The 24603-nt window shown below is 34.2% G+C and overlaps 1 protein-coding gene across 8 annotated transcripts in view; it reads left to right on the top strand.

Moving 5' to 3' along the window:
- Positions 1 to 24603, top strand: part of IQCM (IQ motif containing M) — a 428712-nt gene that overhangs the window by 144990 nt on the left and 259119 nt on the right. For all 8 annotated transcript variants that reach the window (XM_072773567.1, XM_072773568.1, XM_072773561.1 and 5 more), the window contains one exon: positions 18393 to 18508. In XM_072773567.1, the coding sequence (XP_072629668.1) occupies positions 18393 to 18508 (116 nt within the window). The remainder of the gene's footprint in view (positions 1 to 18392; positions 18509 to 24603) is intronic.

Here is a 24603-nt window from a genome sequence, read left to right as displayed (position 1 = left end):
ACACCAATGAGTATGAAAATGGATTTTCTATTTTATGACCCTTCATTTTTATCAGTTTGTGCTAAGCTATGTCCACTGGGAAATACAGTGTATATAAGGGATGTTTCTTTCAAGCATTTCATACATACGAATCTTTAAAACATGAGGTAGTGAAACTATGATGGCAAACTATAATTCAGTTGCTCAAAAACAAATAAAAGCCAAGATGGTTTGACTTAAAGGTTTACTGGAGTTTAGCAATTCTTCAAAGTGTTACTTATTAATTGTCATACTAATTACTTGTACCATCAGTCCGTGTAGGGCAAACCTCTGTGAGAGCATTTTCTGAAGGTGGTTTTTGTTTGTTTGCTTTTCAATTTTCTCTTTCTTTCACCTCATTGTTTGGAGTTTTTCTTCCTGAATATATACACTGAGAATTTAACTTTGTCCTTGATAGCCAAAATTTTAAAATTGGTTAATTTATTCACAATGACTTTTGAACTATTTTTTAGAATACAAAAAGCAAGATCTTATTCCTTAATTTGCCTGTTTTTCAGGTAGATTTTCCAACCAGATTTACAATCCCATTTTATAGCTAAGGGGTGTAGCTTCTCTGGCATAAATTTTAAAAATAAGGATTAATAATTCATGACCATGTGCGCTATAGAAAATTTTGCACTCGGTTGAGCGTCTGCCTTCGGCTCAGGTCATGATCTCTGGGTCCTGGGATAGGGCCCCTCATCAGGCTCCCTGCTTAGCAGGAAGCCTGTTTCTCCCTCTCCCTCTACCTGTAACTCCCTTTGCTTGTGCTCTCTCTATCAAATAAATAAATAAAATCTTTTTTTTTTGAAAGAAAATTTTGCAAGCTTATCTGACTTAAAAAATGAAAGGCTAATGCATGAAAATGAGTATGTTATAAAGTCTTTTCCTTGGTTTCTAATTTTTGTCTTAAATTCCTCCTTGGGGCAAAATTTGGTTTAGAAATGTATTGAAAAATGTTTAAATGACTGGTACATTTTTCTCTTATTGTGGTTTAAAAAATGAGACCATTTATCTCCCATTTACAAAATTGGGAAAACCCAAAGACTTCTAAAAAGAATTCTTATGTTTTTCATGATCTTAATTGTCTTCTAATTATTTTCATTTAATTGTATGTGAATTAAAGTAGTTTTCCACAATTAATCTGTAGAACAGATTTTTAAAACAATCTTTATATTTTTCAGTTTTTAGTGCTTCTGAAATAATACATAATTAAAAGTAGATTGTGTGTATTCTAATACTACAGGTCTTTAAAAACAAGTTCCATTAGAATTAATAAGTTGATGTAGAGAAAAATAAGTAAAATGACTGAATAAAATTATAGTTATTCACTCATTACTCTTTAATTTTCTGTTTTTCTATTGTTTTGTCAGAGTTAGGTTTTAATTATCAATGAAAATGAGAACAAGTATTTTCTGAGGGATACATCAAAGCTGTTTAGTTGCTGGAAAACTTTTAATATATTTTTGGCATTATTAAAATTGCCTTAGTATTAAAAATTTGACCTCAAAATTAAAAAAAAAAAGCTTGGATAAAAAGAATAATTCATTTAAGAAAAGTGAGGATATTAATCAAGGACAAAACCTTAAATGGAGATGCTAGAGGTAGAAAACATGGTTAGAATGTAAGGAATCAAAGAAGAAATTTAGTTAAAGAAGAATTTCAAGCAAGATCAGGAAAAACAGTAAAAGAAGAGAAAATGGATGTTTTGTTTTAATTCTAATGGGTAAGAAAATTACTCGTTTATCTACTATCATAATAAATATGAGAATCAGACAAGATTGTTTATGTAGAAGTTAAGTATACACTGTGAAGTGCTGAACTTTGATTACTACTTTTAGAATGGAATATTAATAACTTGATAATGTTGCTGAAATTCTGAAGTTAAAAAAGTCTCATGCTCATATAAAATACATACAGAAATTCTGATTCTCTTTAACAGAAAACCACTTCAATGCAACACTTAAAAATGATTTTTAAATTTAGTGCATTTGCCAGTGAAAGAACAAGAGCTTATTCCCAGAAAAACTACTTGGCTATTTAGATTTTGAAATGTTTTGTTTTGTGACTGATTTATTCTGAAGATGAACTTTGAATTAGAAAGTACTTTTTGAAGTATTTGGGAGGAGCTTTTAATCTTTTAGGATTATAATTTAAATTTGATTTGGCACCGTAACATGAGTAATATAAATTGCTTATGTGAAGATATGAATAGAAGGCACATAGAATATTTATCTTTATTTTTTATTGAAATATAACTTAAATTTAGTGAAATGCTCTTAATGGATATCAAGACACAGCATTTCCATCACTCCGGAAAGTTTCTGTTTCCAATCAATCAACTCCTGCTCTCTTTACTCTCTGCCTGTAGAAGTAAACACTGACCTGATCTCTATTGCCATAATTTAGTTTTGCTGATTTGGGAATTTCATATAAAGGGAATAGCATGTATGTTTTCTTGTGTGATGTTTTTTCATATAGTATAATGTTTTTGAGATGTATCCATGTTGTTGCATGTATCCGTTCATTCTTTTTCAGGGAGAGGGAAGGGTCAAAGGGAGAAGGGAGAGAGAATCTTAAGCAGGCTCCACACCCAGCACAGAGCCTGTCATGGGGCTCAATCTCACAACCCTGAGATTATGACCTGAGCTGAAATCAAGAGTTGGCCACTTAACGGACTGAGCCACCCAGATGCCCCCTACCCTTTTTTGGGGGTGAGGTAGAGGAGAGAGATCATTCTTTTTATTGCTATCGTTTGATAATACCACAGTGTAGTTATCCATCCTCCTGTTCATGGACATCTGAGTTATATCCAGTTTTCAGCTGTTATGAATAAAGTTTCAGTAACATTTGGTGCAAGTATTTGTGTAGGCCTATGTTTTAATTTTTTTGGGATTAATACCTGGATTTGCAATTGCTGAGTTACAGAATAGATGTGTGTTAAACTATTTAAGAAGGAAAGTGGGTCTTACAAAGTGGTGATAACCATTTTGCATTCTCATCAGCTGTGTATATGTGTTCTGGTTTTCTGGTTGCCCCACATTCTCCAACATTTGTTATTGTTGATCTCTTTCATTTTGGCCATTTCAGTGGGGGTAGTTCTTTGGGGTTTCAATTTGCATTCCTTTGCCTGATGCTGAGCGCATCCTCACTTGCATATTTTTCATTTGTATATCTTTTGTGAAGTGCCTGTCTTTTGCCCATTTTTAAAATAGTGATTTGTCTTTTTGTTGCTGAATTGTAAGAGTCTATATATTCTGGATTTAGGTCCTTGTCATGTGTTGTGAATATTTACTCATAGTATATAACTTGTTTTTCTTCTTCTTGCCTTTTCTTATGAGCAGGTTTTATTTTTGATGAAGCCGTTTTTCATTTTCTCCTTTGTGACTTGTGCTTTGTGTCTTCTTTAAAAGCCATTGCTGGTCCCAACACTGTGGAGATCTTCTATACTTTTTTTCCTGCTAACTTTGTTGTTTCAGCTTTTACACTTTAACCTACAATCCATTTCAAAATTAATTTTTGTGTATGACTTAAGGTAGCACCATTTGTTGAAGAGCTTTTTCTTTTTTCCATTGAATTGCTTTGGTACCTTTGTCAGAAATCTCTGTGTTTTTGTGTGTCTATTTCAGAACTCTCTACTCTGTTTCATTGGTCTATTTATATATCCTTTTGCCAATACCACATTATCTTATTACTGTAGCTTTATAGTAAGTCTTAAAATTATCTGATATACATCCTCTAATTTTGTTTCTTTTCAAGGCTTTTGTAACTATTCTTGTTCCTTTACTTTTCCAAACAAAATTTTAAAGTTATCTTGTCAATTTCCAGAAAAAGTGCTGGCTGTGATTATAATTGGCTTTGCTTTGAATCTATATATCACATGAGGGATATAAAACAACAATCAACATTAAGTCTTCAATCCATCAACATAGTGTATCTCTTCATTTATATAAGTCTTTAATCTCTCAGCAATATTTTGTATTTGTAAAATATATATTTTATATTTATGTAAGGTTTTACATGCTATTTGTTGAATGTATTTTTAACGGATTTTTTTTTCTGATTGTTCATGCTGCTGTATAGAATACAATTAGTTTTAACTGATTTTGTATACTGCAACATTGCTAAATTTGCTAACTAGTTCTATTAGTTTTCTTTTCAATTCATTAGAATTTTCCACATACACAGTCATGTCATTATGAATAAAGATATTTTTACATTTTTCGTTCCAAATTGTATGTTTTTCACCTCTGTCCTGTTTTATTGCACTTGTTAGAAACTCTAGCACAATGCTAAATAGAAGCAGTGATTACAGACATCATGTCTTGTTTCAAATCTTAGGTAGATGGCATCAATATATCACCATCATGTATAATATTAGCTTTAGTTCTTTGTAGGTTCACTTTATCAGGATTAGGAGATTTCCCTTTTTCCTAGTTTGCTGTAAAATTTTTTTTTGAATCATAAAAGTTTGTTGAATTTTGTGAAATATTTTTGTATGTGTACTTTAATGATTATTGATTTTTCTCTCAGTGTTTTGTTGTAGTGACTTACTCTATTAATTTTCATATATAGAACCAATTACATTCTTTGGCTATATGTAATTGATCATGATATATTATGCTTTTCATATACTGATGGATTTGATTTGCTAATATTTTATTAAGGATTTTACATCTATATTTCTCAAGGACATTGGTCTGTTTTTATTTCTTGTAATATCCTTGTCTGGCTTTGCTATCAGGGTTTTAATGGCTTCATAAACTTAGTTGAGTTTCCTCTTGCAGCAGCCAACCACCATCTTGTTCTCAAGGCATTGTCTCTTCTGGAGACAGGCTTCTCTAAGTTCTTCTGCTCCACCTGTAAGCTAAGGCTTGATCCACACACCTGCATCACAGAGGAGGTCTCTCTCAGAACTCCTGCCTTATCCTGTTCTTTCCCATCAGATTCAGCAGAAGTCTTTAGAAAAGAGTAGAAGGATGGATGCTGATGCCCTATTTGGCTTCTAAGAATTCTGTACTACCAAGTCAGTCCACATTTGGCTTTTAAAGGTTTATAAAAAATTTCAGTTGTTTTTTTCTTGCACGGTTCTATGATGGTCATCACTTCTTCCCATAGTCTGTCCAAGGTGGGTTGTATTCTGTTTCTTCTGGAGGAGCTTGTCAACCTGTTCATTAGGTTGCCTCATGACCTCAGCTCTCATATCAGCTAAAAAATTATTGTTTTATAAACTGTCTTGTTCTCATTGCTAGAGTGGAATTTTTTTTTTTGTATGTGTGGCTTTCCATCTTTAAAGTGAAAGGTGAAATCTACATATCTTTTAAGATTTGAGATGATACTCCTTAATATTGTATCTAAAAGCCCACATAATAGGTTTGAATTTCTGTCTCTCATCCTTTGACTCTGGGCTCGACTTCAGGATGTTTTCTCTTTTAGAATTAATAGCACCGAGCAAAAATGCTTGATTAATTAGAGGTATCCTAAATTAAAAATAACATACAGATGGTTTTCCAATTGAAAGAATGAAGGATCATGAGTAAAAATCCAGGGCTGAATCTCAGCAGATAAAAATATTCTAAGCTTCAGTTTTTTTCTTTTTTTTTTTTTAAATGGGAGAGGTAATCCCAATTTTATCTATCCACCTTTGGATGAAGCTAAACTGAGATGGTGTATGTAGAAGTTTATCTTAACATGCTAAATAGATGTGAGTTACTGATAAAATAATTTTCGGAAAGATGCATATATAATTAAAACTTGAACCTCTGAAATGAATTTTTATTCTAATAGTTTAAAACTTATAATTAATAGTTCATGGTTTTGTGCTAGCACAGAACGTATTTTATATAGAGGAGTAATTAATGGATATCTATTGAGCACCTACTGTGGATGCTTTGCTTGTTGCTAGAGAGACCTTGGTGAGCATGACAAAAGCTATTGACCTTGTAATACTTATATTCTATTGGAGAATACAGACAATAAACATTTCCTATGCACTTCTCTCCCTGAGGGAGGTTCCAGCCTATGATTTTACAATATTTTCAACAAAGCCACCATGTGAGGACTTGGTGGGGATTTTGCTTGGCTGAGCTTTCTTGCACCTTATTGTGCAGTTCTATTCTTCCTTTTTCAAACTAGATCCTGCCAGATAGAAAAGTATTGTTATTCATGTTTTGCTCTGTGGTCTGCTCTTTTTTCCTGATGATTAGCTATTTAATTCAAACTTTTCTTGGCATTTGAAAAGTTTATGCACTTTGGAATAAACAGATAAAGCAGCATTTTATTATGGAAAATCTAAATATATACAAAAATAAGGAGAGTAGGATGATAAACCCACAAGTACCCATCACCCAGCTTCAATAATTATAAATTCATGGCCAGTATTATTTCATCCATGTACCCACTCAGTTCCCTTCCCGACTTGGGCTATTTAAAGCAAATTCCTTGATATCTTTCCATAAATATTTTTTAGTTTTAGTATAAAATATAAGGAATCTCTTTTTAAAACACAAAATATCATTATCTTCATCTAAAAAGTAATAATAACTTAATATCAATGTCTAGTAATTGTTCAAATTCTATATTTTTTATCATATTTTGATAGAGGCTTCATTCAAGTAGAGATGGGAGTTGTTATATAATTTTTGCTTCTATCTATTACAGAGGTAAAGACATGTTTATATAAGTAACCATAATGGAAGTGAAGGTATCGTCTGAACTTTGAAGGCAAAATGATGTTGATTGAAGTTTTTTTCTTAACTTTTTGAAAACTGACCATACAAAAAGCTGTGTATGTGGTGTATAGGGACAAAAATAAATTTTAGATATCAGCCATGTCTTATAAAGAATTTATGGGGGGATCCCTGGGTGGCTCAGCGGTTTAGTGCCTGCCTTGGGCACAGGGCGTGGTCCAGGAGTCCCAGGAATGAGTCCCACATCAGGCTCCCTGTGTGGAGCCTGCTTCTCCCTCTGCCTGTGTCTCTGCCTTTCTATCTCTCACTCTGCATTTCTCATGAATAAATTAAAAAAAAAAAGAATTTACGGACTTGTGGCTGAGTTAAAACACGTTAAAAGGTAACCCACAGTGGGGAAAAGGCGGTGAGTTACGTTCTGTCCCAATGGTGGAGATGAGTGATCTCAGGCTCCATGACCATTCACTTTGTTATATCTTATCGGTGAGGTGGTTGCAAGGCACATTTTTCTTAATACTGAAAAGACAAAACTTTGAAAATTATTTAAATTTTCAATAATTAGAATGGATTGAGGCTTATATTTGTAATCATGCCAGTCAGATTCCATTGACTTCCAATATGCTTCTTTGAATGGAGAGAAAAAGATAATGGGCCTTGAAAATTTGGCCTTGAAAGTTGGGTATGCTTTGGGATGGTGGAGACTGGTTGGTATGTCTTATGGGGGTATAGTAGTCAGGGTTCTCCATAGAAACAGAACTAATAGGATCCCCCCTCTCTTTCTCTATCTTTTGATATAGATATACCTCAATCTTTATCTATATTTACTTATTTATCTATATTTTTATAGAGAGGTCTAGATAGATAGGGGTGTAGTTAGATAGATAGATAGATACATGATAGATATCCTCTCTCTAATTCTTCCTATGTAATCCCTTAAATCTCTTTCTCTTTTTGACTCCACAGATGGAGAGATTTATTTTAAGGAATTAGCTCATGCAATTATAGAGGTCAACAAGTCCAAACTTTGAATCTGGAGGTAGTCTTCTGGCAGAATTATCTTTTTGGGGGGAGGGAGGTCAGTCTTTTTCTTAATGCCTTCAACTGATTGGATGAGGCCCACCCATGTTATGCAGAGCAATCTGCTTTACTCAAAGGAGATATAAATTTTAATCTCATCTAAAATACCTTTATAGCAACATCCAGGTATGTTTGATCTAATATCTGGCCACCATATTTTAGACAAGTTGACACAAAATTAACCATCAGAAATGGAGACCATGGCATAGGCAAATGAGTGGACTTCAGTACTTTTTTAGATTAAGGCAAGAATAGCACTTTAACTAGAAGGATTCATATATTGATATAATTGTTAATAAAACCACTAAGGTAAATTAAGAAATAAACTTAATTTTGTTCTCATTTATTCTTAAAGTTGCTGCTAAAATGATACATATTATGTTTCTCAGAAGAACCAAATTTTGTTGAATTTGATCTGTTGCTGTGTAGGAGTAAGAAGACAGAGCATCTGTGAAATATTTTATTAGTACAGTCAATTTTCATTTATTAGTGATAATGGAAACAGGGTCCACATGGCTACTGAGCTTTATAGATAATATTTAACACCTTAAAATCCAGAATTTTCATCATCTACCCAGACCTGAGACTATTACTTTTATTTCTAACAACTAGAAACATTGATTTATATTTTATCTTTATCTCCTTTTTGATGATGATTGAAAAGACTGAAAAAGATGAGTAGAAATTGGCTAACTCTTAAGCCCAATAATTGTAATTTTTATCATAATAATAAAAAGTTCTTTTGTTAGCTTATTTAACTAATACTGTTAGTTAGATTTATGTGTGATATTTGCTATAGCTTTATAGACTTAGGCTTTGTCCATAATTTTCTGTAATACTCTGCCTGCAACTTGGTTATATTTCCACTAGTCATACATGGTCTGTACCTCACAAGGTGACAGACTAACTCTCTCCTAGCTGTGACTAGGAGAGGAAAAAAAGAATAGAGTGAAACACTGAATAAAAATACCGACATAAGCAGGGCTAAAATGCTGTTCTGTAATTATCTTTTGTGTTTTGTGTTTTGTCACCAGAATCTTTTTCCTGCCTTGAATATATTGCTTTAATGATTTAGTAAAGATAATGATACATTAATGAACTTCAATCTTCTGACAAGCCCATCATCAAAGACAGATGGAAATAACTAAAAATTAACAATCTTTCTTAGGGGATTAGATTCTTGTTTTTGTTTTCCAAAAAGGCCTGCTCATTCCAGAATTTGCACAGTTATTTTAGCTCATGCATAACCTGTGAATAAATAAAATACCAAAGATTTGTGACAAAACATTTTGTAGATATTTTTTTTAAATAAACTTAATCATCCTTGTATATTACAACCATATCATCATCTCAGAACTTTTGGAAAGCTACATTTTCAGGTCGACCTCCTAATAACCGGAAGGGGGGTGGCATGTGAAATTTTTTTGACTGCTGCATATATGTGAAGGCATCATGGAAGGCCATTCCCTCAACTTCACAGTCATTCTAGATTATAGATTGTTTAACATTGAGATTATCACCATTCCTCAGAGACAAGTAAAGGAGTTGCTTCATCTCTCAGTTAACAAACTACTCATTTTTCCTCATTTAGCATTTAAACTGTTAAAATTTGACTGTGTCAGATTGTTTCCATGTGGTGCAGAGACCAAACTGGGCAGAATTTGAGCCAAATATGTTTGGTGTGCATACCCCCTCATGTCCAACTCAGGTATACTTGGCACCAAAGCCTTGACTAAAATCAGTAGGATCCATGTTGTCCAAACATCAGTACATAGTAAACCTGGAAGACTTAATTTTAAAAATTAGGATTATATGACACATTAAAATGGCTACTTAATTGTTGCTTCTTTTTGTGGGGGTTAGGCAGGGTCCATTAAGAATACTCCCACTGAATTACCACCTAACATCCACTTTTCTCCTGGAACTCTTGTCTTTTTTTTTCTCCCTAGAAGTCTATGACATCTTGCCATCTGTAAAACAAGCATCATCCAGTTCCTTGTAACATCCATTTGTCCAAAACTATGAGTACCTATTCTGTACTAGGCATTGTGGTTGTGTAGAGGATAAAACAGTGTATAAGACACAACTTCTGTCCACTTGGATTTTGCAATATGCTGCCAGCATGAGCTGTATTTGTCATAGTACTTCTTGGCAAAAATGACATGTGAGCTGTCATCAAGAAGTAGATCATGTATTCAGATAGCTGCCCTTGTATCGCAGAAGCAAATCTGTGACAGACCTAGTGCCTGGGCTTCCGCTTTAGTTAATCAAGAGTGTTTTCTAAGCCTAAGACCAAACTTTCCCAAAGCTACTACAGCACAGCAGATTATCTCTCTTACTTCCTTGGAGGAGAGTATGAGTTTTGTCTCTTTAAAGACATAGTATCTCTTCCCCCCAAAATGTTGTGGCCATTGAGGGCAAATTTAAAGGAAGCATTTATTTTTGTGGGTATGCTTGTTATAGCATTTAAACAAATAGTCTTTTTGTCTTTATAAGTACAAAACATGCTTGTTAGAAAAAAAGGAGTAAAATGTCTCCCTAGAAAATGTTCCTAAAGTTCTGTAATGATTTCTCTAGATTTTGCTTTTGTTCATAGTTTTTTATTTTTTTTTATTTTTTATTTTATTTTTTTTTTGTTCATAGTTTTTTAAACATAATTTTTGCCTATTTTTACATAAAATTATATAGCCTTATTTTAAATATGTTCTCTCTAACATTGCAATTGGTTATAATTGATTGCAGAAAATGTGGAGGATACAGAACACTATCACAAAAAAGATAATTCTTTATTATTCTATCACCCAGAGGTACTCTTGTGAAATTCTGTTGTATTTCCTACAATCCGTTTTCCAGGTATATTTTTTCCCCTTAACAGAATACCATTGGAATATTCAGAGGTTGTTCTCACGACATAAGGAGGCGCTTCCTGAGAGGCGATGTCATAACTTAGGTGATTCTATTTGAAGTTTTAAGAAGGAGAAAAGTCATTATTTAATTTCTGTGCAAATGAAAATAACTATTATATTGTTCTTTGTTATTCTGGTCTTATTTACTGGGTCTCTGGGTGCATGTCCCAAACTTTTAGCCATTGTAAGTGCATGACGGACCAATGTTGGTCATTGATTATCGTTTTTAATAATCATAGAACAAGATTCCTTTTGAAAAGAATGTGTCATTTGAACTGTGAGTGAGTTCACAGTTTATATCCTAGGAAACAAATTGTTTCATTCCTAAGAAAGTAGAACAAAGCAGAAAATAAACTAATTTTAGTTCATTTCTTGGTCTTCAGATTAAAAAAAAATTTTTTTTGTTTGTTTGTTTGAGAGCAGGGGAGGAGGGCAGAGGAGAGGGAGAGGGAAACTCTGGCTGAACAGGGAGCCCAACACAGGGCTTGATCCCAGGACCCCCCAAGGCAGAAGCTTAACCGGACTGAGCCACTCAGGCACCCTGGAGATAGATTTTTTTTTTTTTTTTTTTTTTTTTAACAAAAACACAGGACTTTTCTCAGTACACTTTCAGGGTGTTAGTATATTGGAGAATGATTTTTTTTCCCTGGCCCTTATAAATCGAAGACAATTTGGTTATAAAATTTCACACCTTTTCTTTTTCCTGGAAATTATATTTGTGGTGTTCTATTATTTATTGGTTCTTTTGTTGTTTCACAGAAGACATTTGATAACAACCTGTGTTTTACAACTTTGAGATGTTTTTTCTTTCTAAATGTGTATGATTTTTTTAGTAGCTTAAATTTTCTTTATTCCTGTAATTTTGCCCAATGTACTTGCATACAAATCTCTTTTAATTATTTTTTCCTGATACATGATAAGCTGCAACACTTGGAAGATTCATCTTTTTTTTCAGCTCAGGAAATTATTATTCAGTAGTGTATGTTTTCTCTATTTCTGATTGTTCTGGTTTCATCTTCAGTAATGTGTATGACTCCTTTGATGGATATTTATTTTTTGTCCTCTTTAATCTATAATCTTCTCTCTCATAATTTTCCTCTTTAGACACTTCTGTATTCTAGGAACACTTTGCTAAATCCAGTCATTTGATATTCTGCACTTTCTCTTACACTCCTACTAAGTGTGAAGTACATTTTAATTCTGTCCATTACATCTTTGGTTTCCTTGTATTTCTTGCCTTTTAAAACTGATTCATTTCCATTTTTATTTACTTTGCAACTATTGTTTAAAATCTTATTCTCTCCTTGTTGCTTTTGGCTTTTATTTTAAAGAGTTTGACTTGTTATAGTACAATGGAAGGCCAATATTATTCTAAAATTTTCTTCTGGGTCTAGTAGAATATTTTTGACTTAAACTCTTAGACTAGAATTTAAGAAGAATTTAAGTCTTAGAATTACAGACTGTATTAATTTCTCAGGGCTATTCTAACAATGTACTCCAAAAATTTTGTAGCTTAAAACAACACAAATGCATTCTCTAACAGATCTAGAGGCTAGAAACCCGAAATCAATTTCACTGGGCTGAGTCAGATGTTCCCCCGGGCTGACTTTTTCTTGAGACTCTAGGCAAGAATGTTTCTGTGCTTTTTCTGCTTTTGAAGCCTATTCACATTCCTTAGCCAGTGACCTGTTCCCCAAATCACTTCAATCTCTTGCTTCTGTCATCACATTTCCTTTTCCTCTTCTGTAGGCAAGTGAGGACCCTTGTTGAGTACAGATAAGGCCCATTGGGATATCTCTGATAATCCTCCCCTCTCAGGATTTCTTTCTTTCTTTCTTTCTTTCTTTCTTTCTTTCTTTCTTTCTTTCTTTCTTTCTTTCTTTCTTTCTTTCTTTCTTTCTTTCTTTCTTTCTTTCTTTCTTTCTTTCTTTCTTTCTTTCTTCTCTTTCTTCTTTCTTTCTTTCTTTCTTTCTTTCTTTCTTTCTTTCTTTCTTTCTTTCTTTCTTTCTTTCTTTCTTTCTTTCTTTCTTTCTTTCTTTCTCTTTTTTCTTTCTTTCTTTCTTTCTTTCTTTCTTTCTTTCTTTCTTTCTTTCTTTCAGAGAGCAAGCTTGTGAGAGCATGCACACAAGCCAGGGGGAGGAGAGGAATGGGAAGAGGGAGAAGAAGAGAATCCCAAGCGGAATCCACACCCTGTGTAGAGCCCAACACAGGACTCATCTCATGACCCTGAGATCATGAACTGAGCTGAAATCAAGATCATGTCTGATGCTTAACAACTGAGCCAATCCTCAGGATTCGTAATTTAATCATATCTGCAAAATCCCTCTTTCCCTGTAAACTAACATTTATAGATTATGAAAGGGATGTGAATACCTTTGGTGCCATTTTTCAGTCTTCCACTGGGACCTTTCCTCTTGTGTCACTGTCACTTGGGCTTCAAATTCAGAATGACCTGGGTTTACACACCTGCTTACTCATTGTCTGAACTTGAGCAGGTGACTTAATTTGTTTTCTCCTCTGTTAAACTAAGGTTATTGTGCAGATTAGGTCAGGTAATGGATGTAAAGTATTTAGCAATCTTGGTCCTCAATGAATGTTAACTAGCATTACCATGATGAGTATAGGCCCCAGTATGTTTATTCTGCTCTGAATAAAGAGAAATAGCTCTGTGCACATTGAGTGATGACAGAGAGAACATACGGATTTTTCTCTACTTTGTTCCATGTTTGCTTGGATGTGTCAGTTACTTTTCTTAGTTCTATAGCTGAGAACAGGTATCAATGCCTACTTCTCTGCCTTATTCTCAGTAACCTGGAGATGTCCATCTGGAACACTCTGGCTTTACTGAGATGGGGCCTTCCCTACTCCACACTTTCATTCTTTATTATTTTTAACTCTTCAGTGTGTGAAAATTAGAATCCCCATTATGCATTGTTATCAAGCCTGTCCACCCCATCCTTTGCACAGAGCTCTTTCATTATGTGAGGACTGTGTTAAATCCTGGTGCTCCAGTCAGGATTGCTCCCTCTCCTAGTTGTTTCCTTAGAGTTGTAGTGTCCAAGTGGATTCCTGGTAGGGGATGGAAAGTGAAGGGTTCTTTAAAAACAACACTCACGTTGTAGAGAAAAATTTTTTTTCTATATATCTTTTTCTTGGGAAATAGTAAACCTTTTTCTAACATCTTTCAGGTGTGTTAGGAGTTTTATTATTATGTAAAGGTCAGTAATTGCTTTCCTCAATTCACTTTTGTCATCTTAATTAAAGAAAAAATTTTTCCTCATTTGCAAATTGCGAATGGTTGGACTTCATTTTTTGTGACCTTGAGATTTTTCATCTTTTCCTTATTATTACAGTATTTTAGTGGGACTGTAAAAGGGACTACCTCACAGCCAAAAGTCATGAAGACATATTGAACCAGAAATGGGTCTTTTTGAACATTTTTAAAATTCACTTTTAGCATGAAAGTATTTGCCAACCTTGTTAAAATACTTGGCAGTTCAGAAACATATGCAACAGTGATGCCACTAATCTGTATTATAGTACATCCCAATAAGAATGAAGTTTTCATATATTTTTCTAACTCATTGTAAGTTTATCCTGCTTCTTAGTATTTGCTCTGTGTCTATAGACAACTGATATCATCAGAAGCCAAAAAAAGATTATTGGTATGTTTCATTTGCTGTCTCTCAGCACTCACTTAAATAAAATGTTAATTAGAATCTAGTACAAAAAGAGCTTATACATATTTCTTAGATGTTTTATAATATAAGATTTGGGATCCATGACTATTAACTGGTATTCATTATATACATAAGTTAATCTGTTGAATCTTTATTTTTATTGAATGCTTTGGAAACAGCTCCTTTAAGCAAATGAAAGAAGGTAAATAGCTTTAGCAGTTTGAAAATACATATTGTTCATTTTTTACTATAAATTAACAATATGATTGATTTAAATGGACATTTCAGTCATTGATTCTAAAATTTGAACTAATATAACAGATGGAATTCAGCTGCCCAAGCAAGCTTCTGGGATTTGATTATTCAAGTGATTAAGATGCTATTTGTCAACTCTAGTTTACCACCCCTTTTAATTATATAGATAATCAAACTAAGAACTGCTAATTCTGTCTCCTAACTATTAATTGTTTGTAATTACCCACAGATTAAAACTGCATGTGCAATTAACTCAAAGAATTAATTGATACAAGGGAATTGATAAAAGGGAAACAGAACAAGTTTGGCATAAAAAAGGCTCTAGGGACACAGGACCACTTGAACCCACCAGTGTCTTGGGCTCTATCATGTCCTCTTAAAGATATTTCGTACTTCCATTTTGATTTCAGCTCTGTTGGAAGCAGCTGCATAAACTATTTCTTTTTTTAGACTATTTCTTATGAACTATTTTTATTACTATATTATATATTATTATTGTTATAGACTATTTTTTATTTCTTCTTTCATGTTTGACTGAAATAGTCAATTTGAAAACTTTGAACTTCTACTGTCTTTGGATCTTTGCTGATATTCAGATTCAGGTGACTTGAACAAAACTATCCATTTGCCATCTGAAGGCAATGTTTGTGACTACAAAGATTGTAGAAGTGGTGAATGTTTTGGCTAGCTAGGAATTCCCCTCCTCTTCCTCTTTCTCTTTCTCTCTCTCTTTCTCTCTCTTTCTTTCTCTCTTTCTTTCTTTCTTTCTTTCTTTCTTTCTTTCTTTCTTTCTTTCTTTCTTTCTTTCTGCCTTTCCTTCTTCCTTCTTTCCTTCTTCCTTCTTTCCTTCCTCCCTCCTTCCCTCCCTCCCTCCCTCCCTCCCTCCCTCCTTCCGTCCCTCCCTTCCTTCTTTTGGCAATATCACTGTAGTATAGAATCTTACTAGTTTTCTGTGAGTCCTTTCAGTAATTTTAGTTTCTAAAATAACCATGCTTATTAGATTTTAATACTCTCACCTGTGTAAATAATTGGCTCATTGTTAACTATGTAAGTTGAAATAAAAATGAGAAATTAAATTAAAAAAACCCTCAACTGAACTATATTTAAAAAGTATTAACATTATAAATGTCAAGGTAATGCTAGAAAGTGGGAAAATAATCTAGTGGAAAATATTTGGTCCTGAAAAAAATAGAATTTTAAAAACCTACTTAAAATTCATTTCCATTTCTTCAGATATTTATATCAGTTGCATTATATGGGGCGTTTCACTCTTAACAGTTTTGCTGATTAGCCTTGCAGTCAACGCCAAAGAAGTCCAGGAGCATATATTGAACATGTGCTTGGGGCACAGCATTATATTCAGCTTTATGGAAAATACAAAGCGAGTAAAAGACTTTTTGAGTTTAGATGGGAAAAGATATGCAGAAGACAATAAAGTAACATGGGTTAAATGTATAATATTATTCAAAGAGAGTCCAAATAAGTATTGAAGAAATACAAAGGCAGGAGGACATCAGTATGGGTACTTATTTAACAAAATTTTTAGGTTCCAAGTTAGCTTCTGTTCATTTAATGACTCCTTGCTAACCTGATAGGAAGCTTTTTGGTTTCTTTCCAAACTTTCATATTACATTTTCCCCAGGTTTATTTAATATCAGAATATTTTCTTCTATCCTCCTGGCTGTTAAACTGGGATTACCAAAAATATTTCTTATTTTTCCACCTGTCAATATACAGCCTACTCTTGCTCACTCCCATCCCAGCATTCAGAATCTTTGTTCCTCTGTGGCGCCATCTGTGAAGATTGTTGGCTCCGTGAGGGTTTGTGAACATTTAGTCTGATGTATGACTTTGGTCTTCAAACTATCAGTTTATAACTTTTGACTGACTTTGTGGAATAAACGGAATTTGTTGCATGTCACCTTCTGTGCCTGGCTTCTGAGGAGGAGTCATTAGCATACATCAGTGTGTGAATGATTACCTTGAGGATTTTAGTGGAGAGTTTACTGCTTCTTGAAGTGGAAAAGTTATAGCTATATTTTCTAGTTTGATATCTGTATACTGGAGAAAATAATGCATGGCCTTCTCAACTGCATGAGTCTGTTTTGTGGGTAAACAAGATAAAATATTTGACATGCTCTGGACTGTCTTGGAAAAATAATTTGTATAGCATTTAGTTTCATTTCGGGTTGGGCTGTTCAGTGATTAGGAAGACTCCCTTTGCCTATGAGATCTCACCTTCAAAGGCTAATTCTTGTTCAGCAGGGTTTGCATTGCTACCTCAATTGCATTGCTGATAAACCAGAAGCACAGAGCAACTCCAACCAAGATACTGTCTTTGTCTTGGAGATTTATAAATTTAAAAAGGGGATTGGAAAGAGATGCCCAATTATCTAAAATGTGATTACACTTAGTAGAAGTTCATTAAGGGAAGTAGGTGGGCCAAAGATAATGATAGTGAGTTGAGGAATGCTTCAAAGTACTCAAGAAAGCTTCATAAGAAATGTGGGGGCTTATGCATCTCTAATAACCCTTATGCTGTCCTTTCATATCCCCACGGGTTTATAAAAGTCCTCTGTTAAAGTACAATGTGTATGGCCTTTCCTTTCCAGTTACTAATATGTTCTGTTCTTTATAATCTTTCCATTATTGGCATTTGCTTCCACTAAAGGATTTTATTTATTCATATTGAGTTGTGATTGAAATATATGATTTATTATGTTGCTTCTTCTAGAGACTTTCCTTCTTGATAGAGGACAAAGATTCTTTTTGACTGAAATGGGAGAAGCTATATACATATAAAATTAGAATGGGGTAGGATGTGTGCATATTATTGATTGGGATGTCTCTGAGGTAACATTACATTTTTTATTGTTTTATGTTCCTATTCTGCCTCCCTATGGGACACTTAACTTATGATCCTGTAAATAAATTGAAGCAATGAAATGAGAGAATTTATTACTTCTGAGTTTTCTCTATATTTTTATGAAATTAGCCAGTCCAGAGATGACTCTATTAAGTTGAAAGTTGTGGGAAAGAATATATGTATATAAATAGGTATTAGAAAGAAAATTTGAAATGTGGAAACAGTTTGATTCATTTTGGATGGCAGGAGAGAACTGAATTTTTCCTTCTTTTAAATGATTAATGTTTCTGAAAAATAAACAAATAAATCTTAAATCTCCTCATCTTTAAAAAAAATTTCTTTGCAGAAATTCCTAGTAACAACTGCCATGAGACAGAAGAAATATGTGGATATATGTTGGCTGAACTTTTGCTCTTTCAACCTATTTATTTTAAGCATTTTTAATAATTTCACTTACTTTGCAATTTCAAAACATGTGCCTTCATCATAATTCTGAATTTTCTTTTAAAGTATTGATGTAACAGGGAAAGGAGTTTTCCTTTTATTTTTGTAACTGCTACTCACAAATATGATTTTGCTTTAAGCCTCCTTTAAAAAAAGAAGTCAATGTTCTTGAAGAGAAGAGAGTCAAAAGAATAAATCTATTAGTTTTCTGATGGGCACAATGTTCGCAATAAAAACACGAGAGCTTTGCTGTATGAGGGAGCCAATTAACTGAGGCCTCTCTGTGCAGTGCTATTGCTTCTACCTCTCTCTGATTAGATGACAAGATGCAATTTTAATACAGAATAATGGGGCCATAAAGATGATTCACTTTCCTCTTTGTAACATTAAGCAGTATGATCAGTGTGTACTTTTCTTGGATAAATATTGTTTTAACCTACATTGATATTTCTAACAGACAAAACATTCTCCGATTGGAGAGGAATTGTGTCAACAAAGACTTCCCGTTTGGCTCCTCACTCCAGCTGGCCTAGTTTGTATGGGTCATCATCAGTGTTTCAGGATTACTGTTCTGTGAGTATTTGTGAAAGTGGACATAGAGTTGAATCACCATTTCTTTCTGGCAGATTACTGGGTTAGTTTTGATATGTGAAATTTTACTATGGACCTATTTCAGTCTTAAAATGATTCTTCATTGAAATATGTCTTTTTCCTTTTAGTTTGTGTATCACGTCTTGGGTAAATCTTGCATTGTGTAGACCACCTTAACTCCTAAATATGTGTATTAATTTTTATTTGAAGAGTAATAATAGCCAAAGATCATCATAATAGTTTGCCTGAAATGTGATAGTAACTATTTTTGTAATGGTACCTAGACTATCAAGTAAATAGAATGGAAGCCAATGGAGCAGGAAGACATCTCTTAGAAGTGTGTAACAGAAGATGAAAAAATCCAAGGGCAATTTCATAACCACACAATGATGGTTTTCTGAATGAGGGCTCTCTAAACAGAAACATGGGAAAATGTGACTTGAAAATGGTTTCTGGGCTTCACAATTCATCAGGGCAAGTGTAATTAGTAGAGGAAACTCATGTACCTATATAAAAATATATCTAGGTTTCTTACATCTTCTATGTGTTCTATTCTGGGTGTGAATGTGTCTTTCTCATCCTATCTCTGATTTTTTTCTCTCTTTTCATATCACTAATTATTTTTCTTCTTGACTTGTCATTTGTATTAGTGTGCTTGGGCTGTCATAACAAAATAGCACAGATTGGGTGGCTTAAACAACAGAAATGTATTTCTCAAAGTTCTGAAGGTTGGAAGTCCAAGATCAAGGTGCCAGCAGGGCTGGTTTCTCCTGGGGCCTCTTTCTTCTTGGCTTGAAGATAGCTGGCTCCTTGCTGTGTCCTCACATGGCCTTTCCTGTATGTGTCCCTAGTGTCTGTCTCTTCTTAGGAGGACACTGTCATATTGAAGGAGGGTCCTACTCTGATGACCTCATTGAACCTAATGACTTCTTTAAAGACCCTGGCTCCAAATATAGTAACTTTGGGGGTGAGGGCTTTAACAAATGGATTTTGAGGTGACATAATTAAGTCTATACCACTGTTTGTCAACTGAAATATATTGAAAAATTATTTTTCCTGTCTATTGAATAGTTCATCTACAATTAAAAAAATTGAGTTTTTATATTTTTCCTATAAACTAAAATTTTTGAATCATATCAGATTTAACTTACGTTGATAAATTTGTGAGTGAATTTACTGAAGCTAAACACTGTTTTAGACAAGGAAATTATGTGAATATCATTAAGGACCATAATATGATGTCTTTAACAGAAGCAATACCCATGGAAGGCTGTTTTTACTATTTCCAAGTAAAGGTAAAAAAATGAACTGCTGTTTCTAAGCCTTCCAGCTCTACCCTGTTTTACACTAAATACAAATGTAAAGACTGCTCCCAGCTGTGTGACAAACTACATTTAAATATATTTCTTTGGGGAATATATCTAGCACAAGTAGAATTGATTGTGGAGAGCTCCAAATACAAAACTGGGAGTATTTGTACATTGCTGAGTGGGAAATTAGGAACACATATGGCTATTAATTGTGGCTCAGGTCATAATATCATAGACCCTAGGATCAGCCCCAGTCATGCTCCTCACTTGGCAGGGAATCTGCTTGAGAATTTCTCCCTCTGCTCCTCCTCCTGCTCACCTGCCTGTGCACACACAGTTGTGTGCACTCTCTTTTGCAAATAAATAAAATAAAATCTTTAAAAAGAAAAAAAAAGTTTGCTAACTTTATAATAACACATGAATCTTGAAACCTACAACCTGAAGGACTGTAGTTTTAGAAAACAACCTTGGTATTTATAAAAATTCTGAGATGGAAAAATTAATGTATTTATCAATAGGGCTCATAAAAATTGCTAGGATAAAAACAATATTGACAGAAATTCATAAAATAGTTGATTTCTAGCTGAAATTTGGAAACACAGGAAAAAGTGAAATAATTTTTTTTCATTAGTTGTTAGTAAAGCAAACCTTTCCTCAGTGAGTGGTTATTAACTATGTTGCAGTGCTCTCCCTGAGGGGACATATGCCATTTGGTCATACCCTAGAATAAGGATGAAGTGACAAGTGAGGGGATGCCAAGAGCATGCACGTGTGTCCATGTTGTGATGGTGATAGGGTTCAGGGTAGCAGAATAGAGAAGAAAGAGCAGTTGTGGTTGTCTGAGGTGGGAGAGTAGGGTGCATTTCAGGAATTGAAAGAAGTTCATTGTGGCAAAAGTACAGTGTTTGAAGGGGCCAGTGGTAAGAAATGAAACTGCAGTGATAAGCAAGTCCCTGTTATCATCAAGTGCCGTGTCTGAAGACTGTCAGTCACCTTTGCTTCTTAACCCTGGTTGCAAAGAACTTGCCTAACCTTGACACTTGGATGTAAGGGATTACATGCAAATATAATTCGGTTTAATAACTGGTTGCATTATAAATTGTTTTGTGTTTCAGAGAACAAACTGTGAGTTAGTCCTCTGGACATTTGGCTTCATTCTCCTCCATGCCACGCCCCCTCTTCTTTAGGAGAACACATCCTACATAAGAGAAGAAAATAATTCGCTGGTCATATTTTTTAACATACTTATAGTTTCATCTCATAAACTAAATTCATTAGTTTTATAGAAACATATCTTTTAGAAATGAAAAAAGAAATTTCAAATATAACCTTATCATTCTTCACATAAGCTTAATTTTGTTTTTTATTTTTTATTAAGTTTTAAAATTTTAATTTCAATATAGTTAACATACAGTATTTTGTTAATTTTAGGTGTACAATACAGTGATTCACCAATTCTATAATTCTACACATCATTACTCAGTGCTCATCATAAGTGTACTCTTAATCTCCATCACCTGTTTCACTCATCCTCCCCACTTCCCCTTTGAGATACTTTATTTTAAATGGCTACCCCCAGTTAAGGTTAATATTTTTTTCAACCAGAACATATTTTACTTGGAGCATGTTTCAGAATTTATGGTTCTAAAAGATATATATATATAAAACATTCCATCCAAGAAAAATAGAATACACATTTTCTTCAAGTACACCCAGAAGAATCCCCTGATTAAATCACATAAAAAGAGGTAACAAATATTACAAGCTTAAGAAGACTGAAATCATACCAAGTATGTTTTCCAACCACAGTGGTGCAAAACTAAAGATCAACAATAAAAAAAAGCTAGAAAGTCTACAATGTAAATATTAAATATTTAATATATAAATATTATATAACACAGTACTACACAATAGGCCAAATAAGAAATCAAATAGCAAATCAGAATATGTCTCCAAACAAAAGAAAAATAAAACACAATATTCCAAAACCTATGGGATGCAGCAACGTAGATGTTAGAGTTAAATTTATACTGTAAATGTTTGTGTTAAGCAAAAAAGTTCAAATAAACAACCTTACACCATAAGAAACTAGAAAAAGAAGAAACTGGGTTGAAATTTAGTAGAAGGAAATAAGAAAAATTAGAAATAAATAAAATAGCAAAATAAACAATAACATAACATTGAATATAATGACCATTTTTTTCTAAATAACAATGCAGTGGTTTAATGACATTAAGAGGAAAAAGAGTGAAGACTCAAAAACTAAAATGAGAAATGGAAGAGAAAACAATATACAAGTAATCACAGAATACATAGTGTAATAACAGATTCCTATAAATAATTATATTCTAACAAATCAGAAAATTTAAGGAAAAAAAAAAGATAATTCTTGAAAATGCATAAGTTACCGTGATTGAATTATGAATCTTAAATCCAACAAATAGGAAGTCAGACGAATAACAAGAATGAAAGTCGAGTTAGGAATCAAAAATCCCCTAGCACAGAAAAACCCAAGACTACATGGTTTCATTGGTGAATTCTACCAAACATGTAAAAAAAATTAATGACAATCATTATCAAAATCTTACAAAGAATGGAACAGAGCAAACACATTCAAAATCATTCTATGAGGCCAGGACTATCCTGATACCAAAGCAGGGTAAGAACAATACAAGAACAAAAAAGTCTAGTTTGTCCAGTATAAGTATAGCTACTCTTTCTTTTGATGTCCATTTGTGTGATAAATACTTTTCTACCCCCTCACTTTTAATCTGTAGGTGTCTTTAGGTCTAAAATGAGTCTCTTGTAGGCAACATATAGATGGGTCTTGTAGTCTTGTCCATTCTGACACCCCATGTCTTTTGATTGGAGTATTTAATCCATTTACATTCAGAGTAATTATTGATAGATATGTATTTTTGCCATTTTATTGGTTATTATTTCTGGAGATTTTCTCTGATCCTTTCTTATTTGTCACTTTTAGTCTCTCCTTTGCACTCAGGGTCCCCTTTAATATTTCTTATAGAGTTGGTTTAGTAGTCATGAACTCCTTTAGTTTTTGTTTGTCTGGGACACTCTATCTGTTTTTCTATTCTGAATGAATAGAATATCTCCCAGAGAGGCCCTGATAGAATATTCCTTGGCTGCAGATTTTTTTCCATTCAACACTTTGAATATATCATGCCACTCCCTTTAGACTTGCCAAATTTCTGTTGAGAAATCTCCTGCTAACCTTATGGTTTTCCGTTGGAAGTTAAGGACTTCTTTTGTTTTGCTGCTTTTATGACTTTTTTCTTCATTGCTATATTTTGTAAATTTAATTACAATATGTCTTGGTGTTGACCTATTTTTGTTGATTTTGATGGAAGTTCTCTTTGCCTCCTAAAGCTGGATGTCTGCTGCCTTTCCCAGATTAGGGAAGTTTTCAGCTATTATTTCTTGAAATAAAATTTCTACCCCTTTTCTCACATCTTCTGCTGGGAATCCTGTAATAAGAATGTTATTGTATGATGATGTCACCGAGTTTCCTGTCTGTTCTCATGTTGCATAATACTTTCTCCCTTTTGTTGAGCTTCATTATTTCCCACTATTTTGTCTTCTAGGTTACTAATTCATTTCTCTGTTTCTTCCAGCCAATTCATTGCATCAAACCTATTTTCATCTCATTTATTGTATTCATCTCTGATTGATTTTTTTTTAACTCTTTCATTTCTGAGGTAAGAGTTTTCAGTGATGTCTTCTGTTCTTTTCTCAAGCTCAGTGAGTATCCTTATGATTGTTCTTTAAATTCTCCATCAGGCATGTTACTGTTTCACTTAGATCTCTGGCTATGGACTTATCTTGTTCTTTCATTTGGGATAAACTCCCCTGTTTTGGCATTTTGTCTAGGTCTCTGCCTTCTCATGTTAGAAAAGCCAGTTATGTCTCCTGCTCCTTAAAGTGTTGGCCTTATGAAGAAGAGATCATGTAGTGTCCAGGGTCTGGTACTTCAGAGGGTATCTGAAGTGTGTGCTGTTGCACTTTGCTGTTGTGTTTTGGCCACTCCATCCTTCAGGCCAAATGTCTGCATAGGCTCTCCTTGCCTGCGGTGGGCAGAGTTTGGTCCCTGTAGCAAGTTTCAACTAGGTGTGTTCTGCTTGTGAAGTGAGACTTGACACCAACTCCACCAGAACTGAGGCCCTGCAGAACTCTCTGGTCAGGAGACATGGTGTGGGCAGGGGCCTGCACTGGTCTTCTGCGGGAGGGGTCCACCTTGCTGGGACTGAGGCAAGCTTAACTGAAAGGGCAGTCCTGCGTGAGTGCTGGGGGTTGACGTTTGGTATAAGCAAGTTAGGCAGCTAGTGTCTGTGCTGAACTACTTCCCTTGGGCAGCTCTGTGTTTATGCTGAGGAGCCGGGGAGGGAAATGGTGCCAGCCAGCTCCTTTGTTCCCAGAGAGGCATCCTCTTGAATGTTGTCTCTCAGGGAATTGCTCCTAGAATAGTGACTAACTCTCCCTGTATGCCCCGGATGCTTTCCATGCTATCTGCACCCAGGTTTGCCTGCTTTCTCTCTAGGAACAGCACAGTGGCCTCCTGGCTCTATCCCAGCCAAGGCTGCTGACCTTTAAAACTCAGGCTTTCAACCCCGCTGGTTGCAAGAACTCATAAAACTTAGCCCTTCTACTGTTCCAAACCAATAGCTTTGGGGAAACATTTTCCTTATGTGTTCTCCTCTGTGCTCTTCTCTCTGTCACCCATCTTCATGACCACAGCTCCCTCCCCTTTTC

Source organism: Canis lupus, chromosome 13 (assembly GCF_048164855.1).
Source record: "Canis lupus baileyi chromosome 13, mCanLup2.hap1, whole genome shotgun sequence".
NCBI lineage: Eukaryota > Metazoa > Chordata > Mammalia > Carnivora > Canidae > Canis > Canis lupus.
Note: the sequence above shows the minus strand (reverse complement) of the source record. Positions and strands in the feature narration are given on the sequence as shown.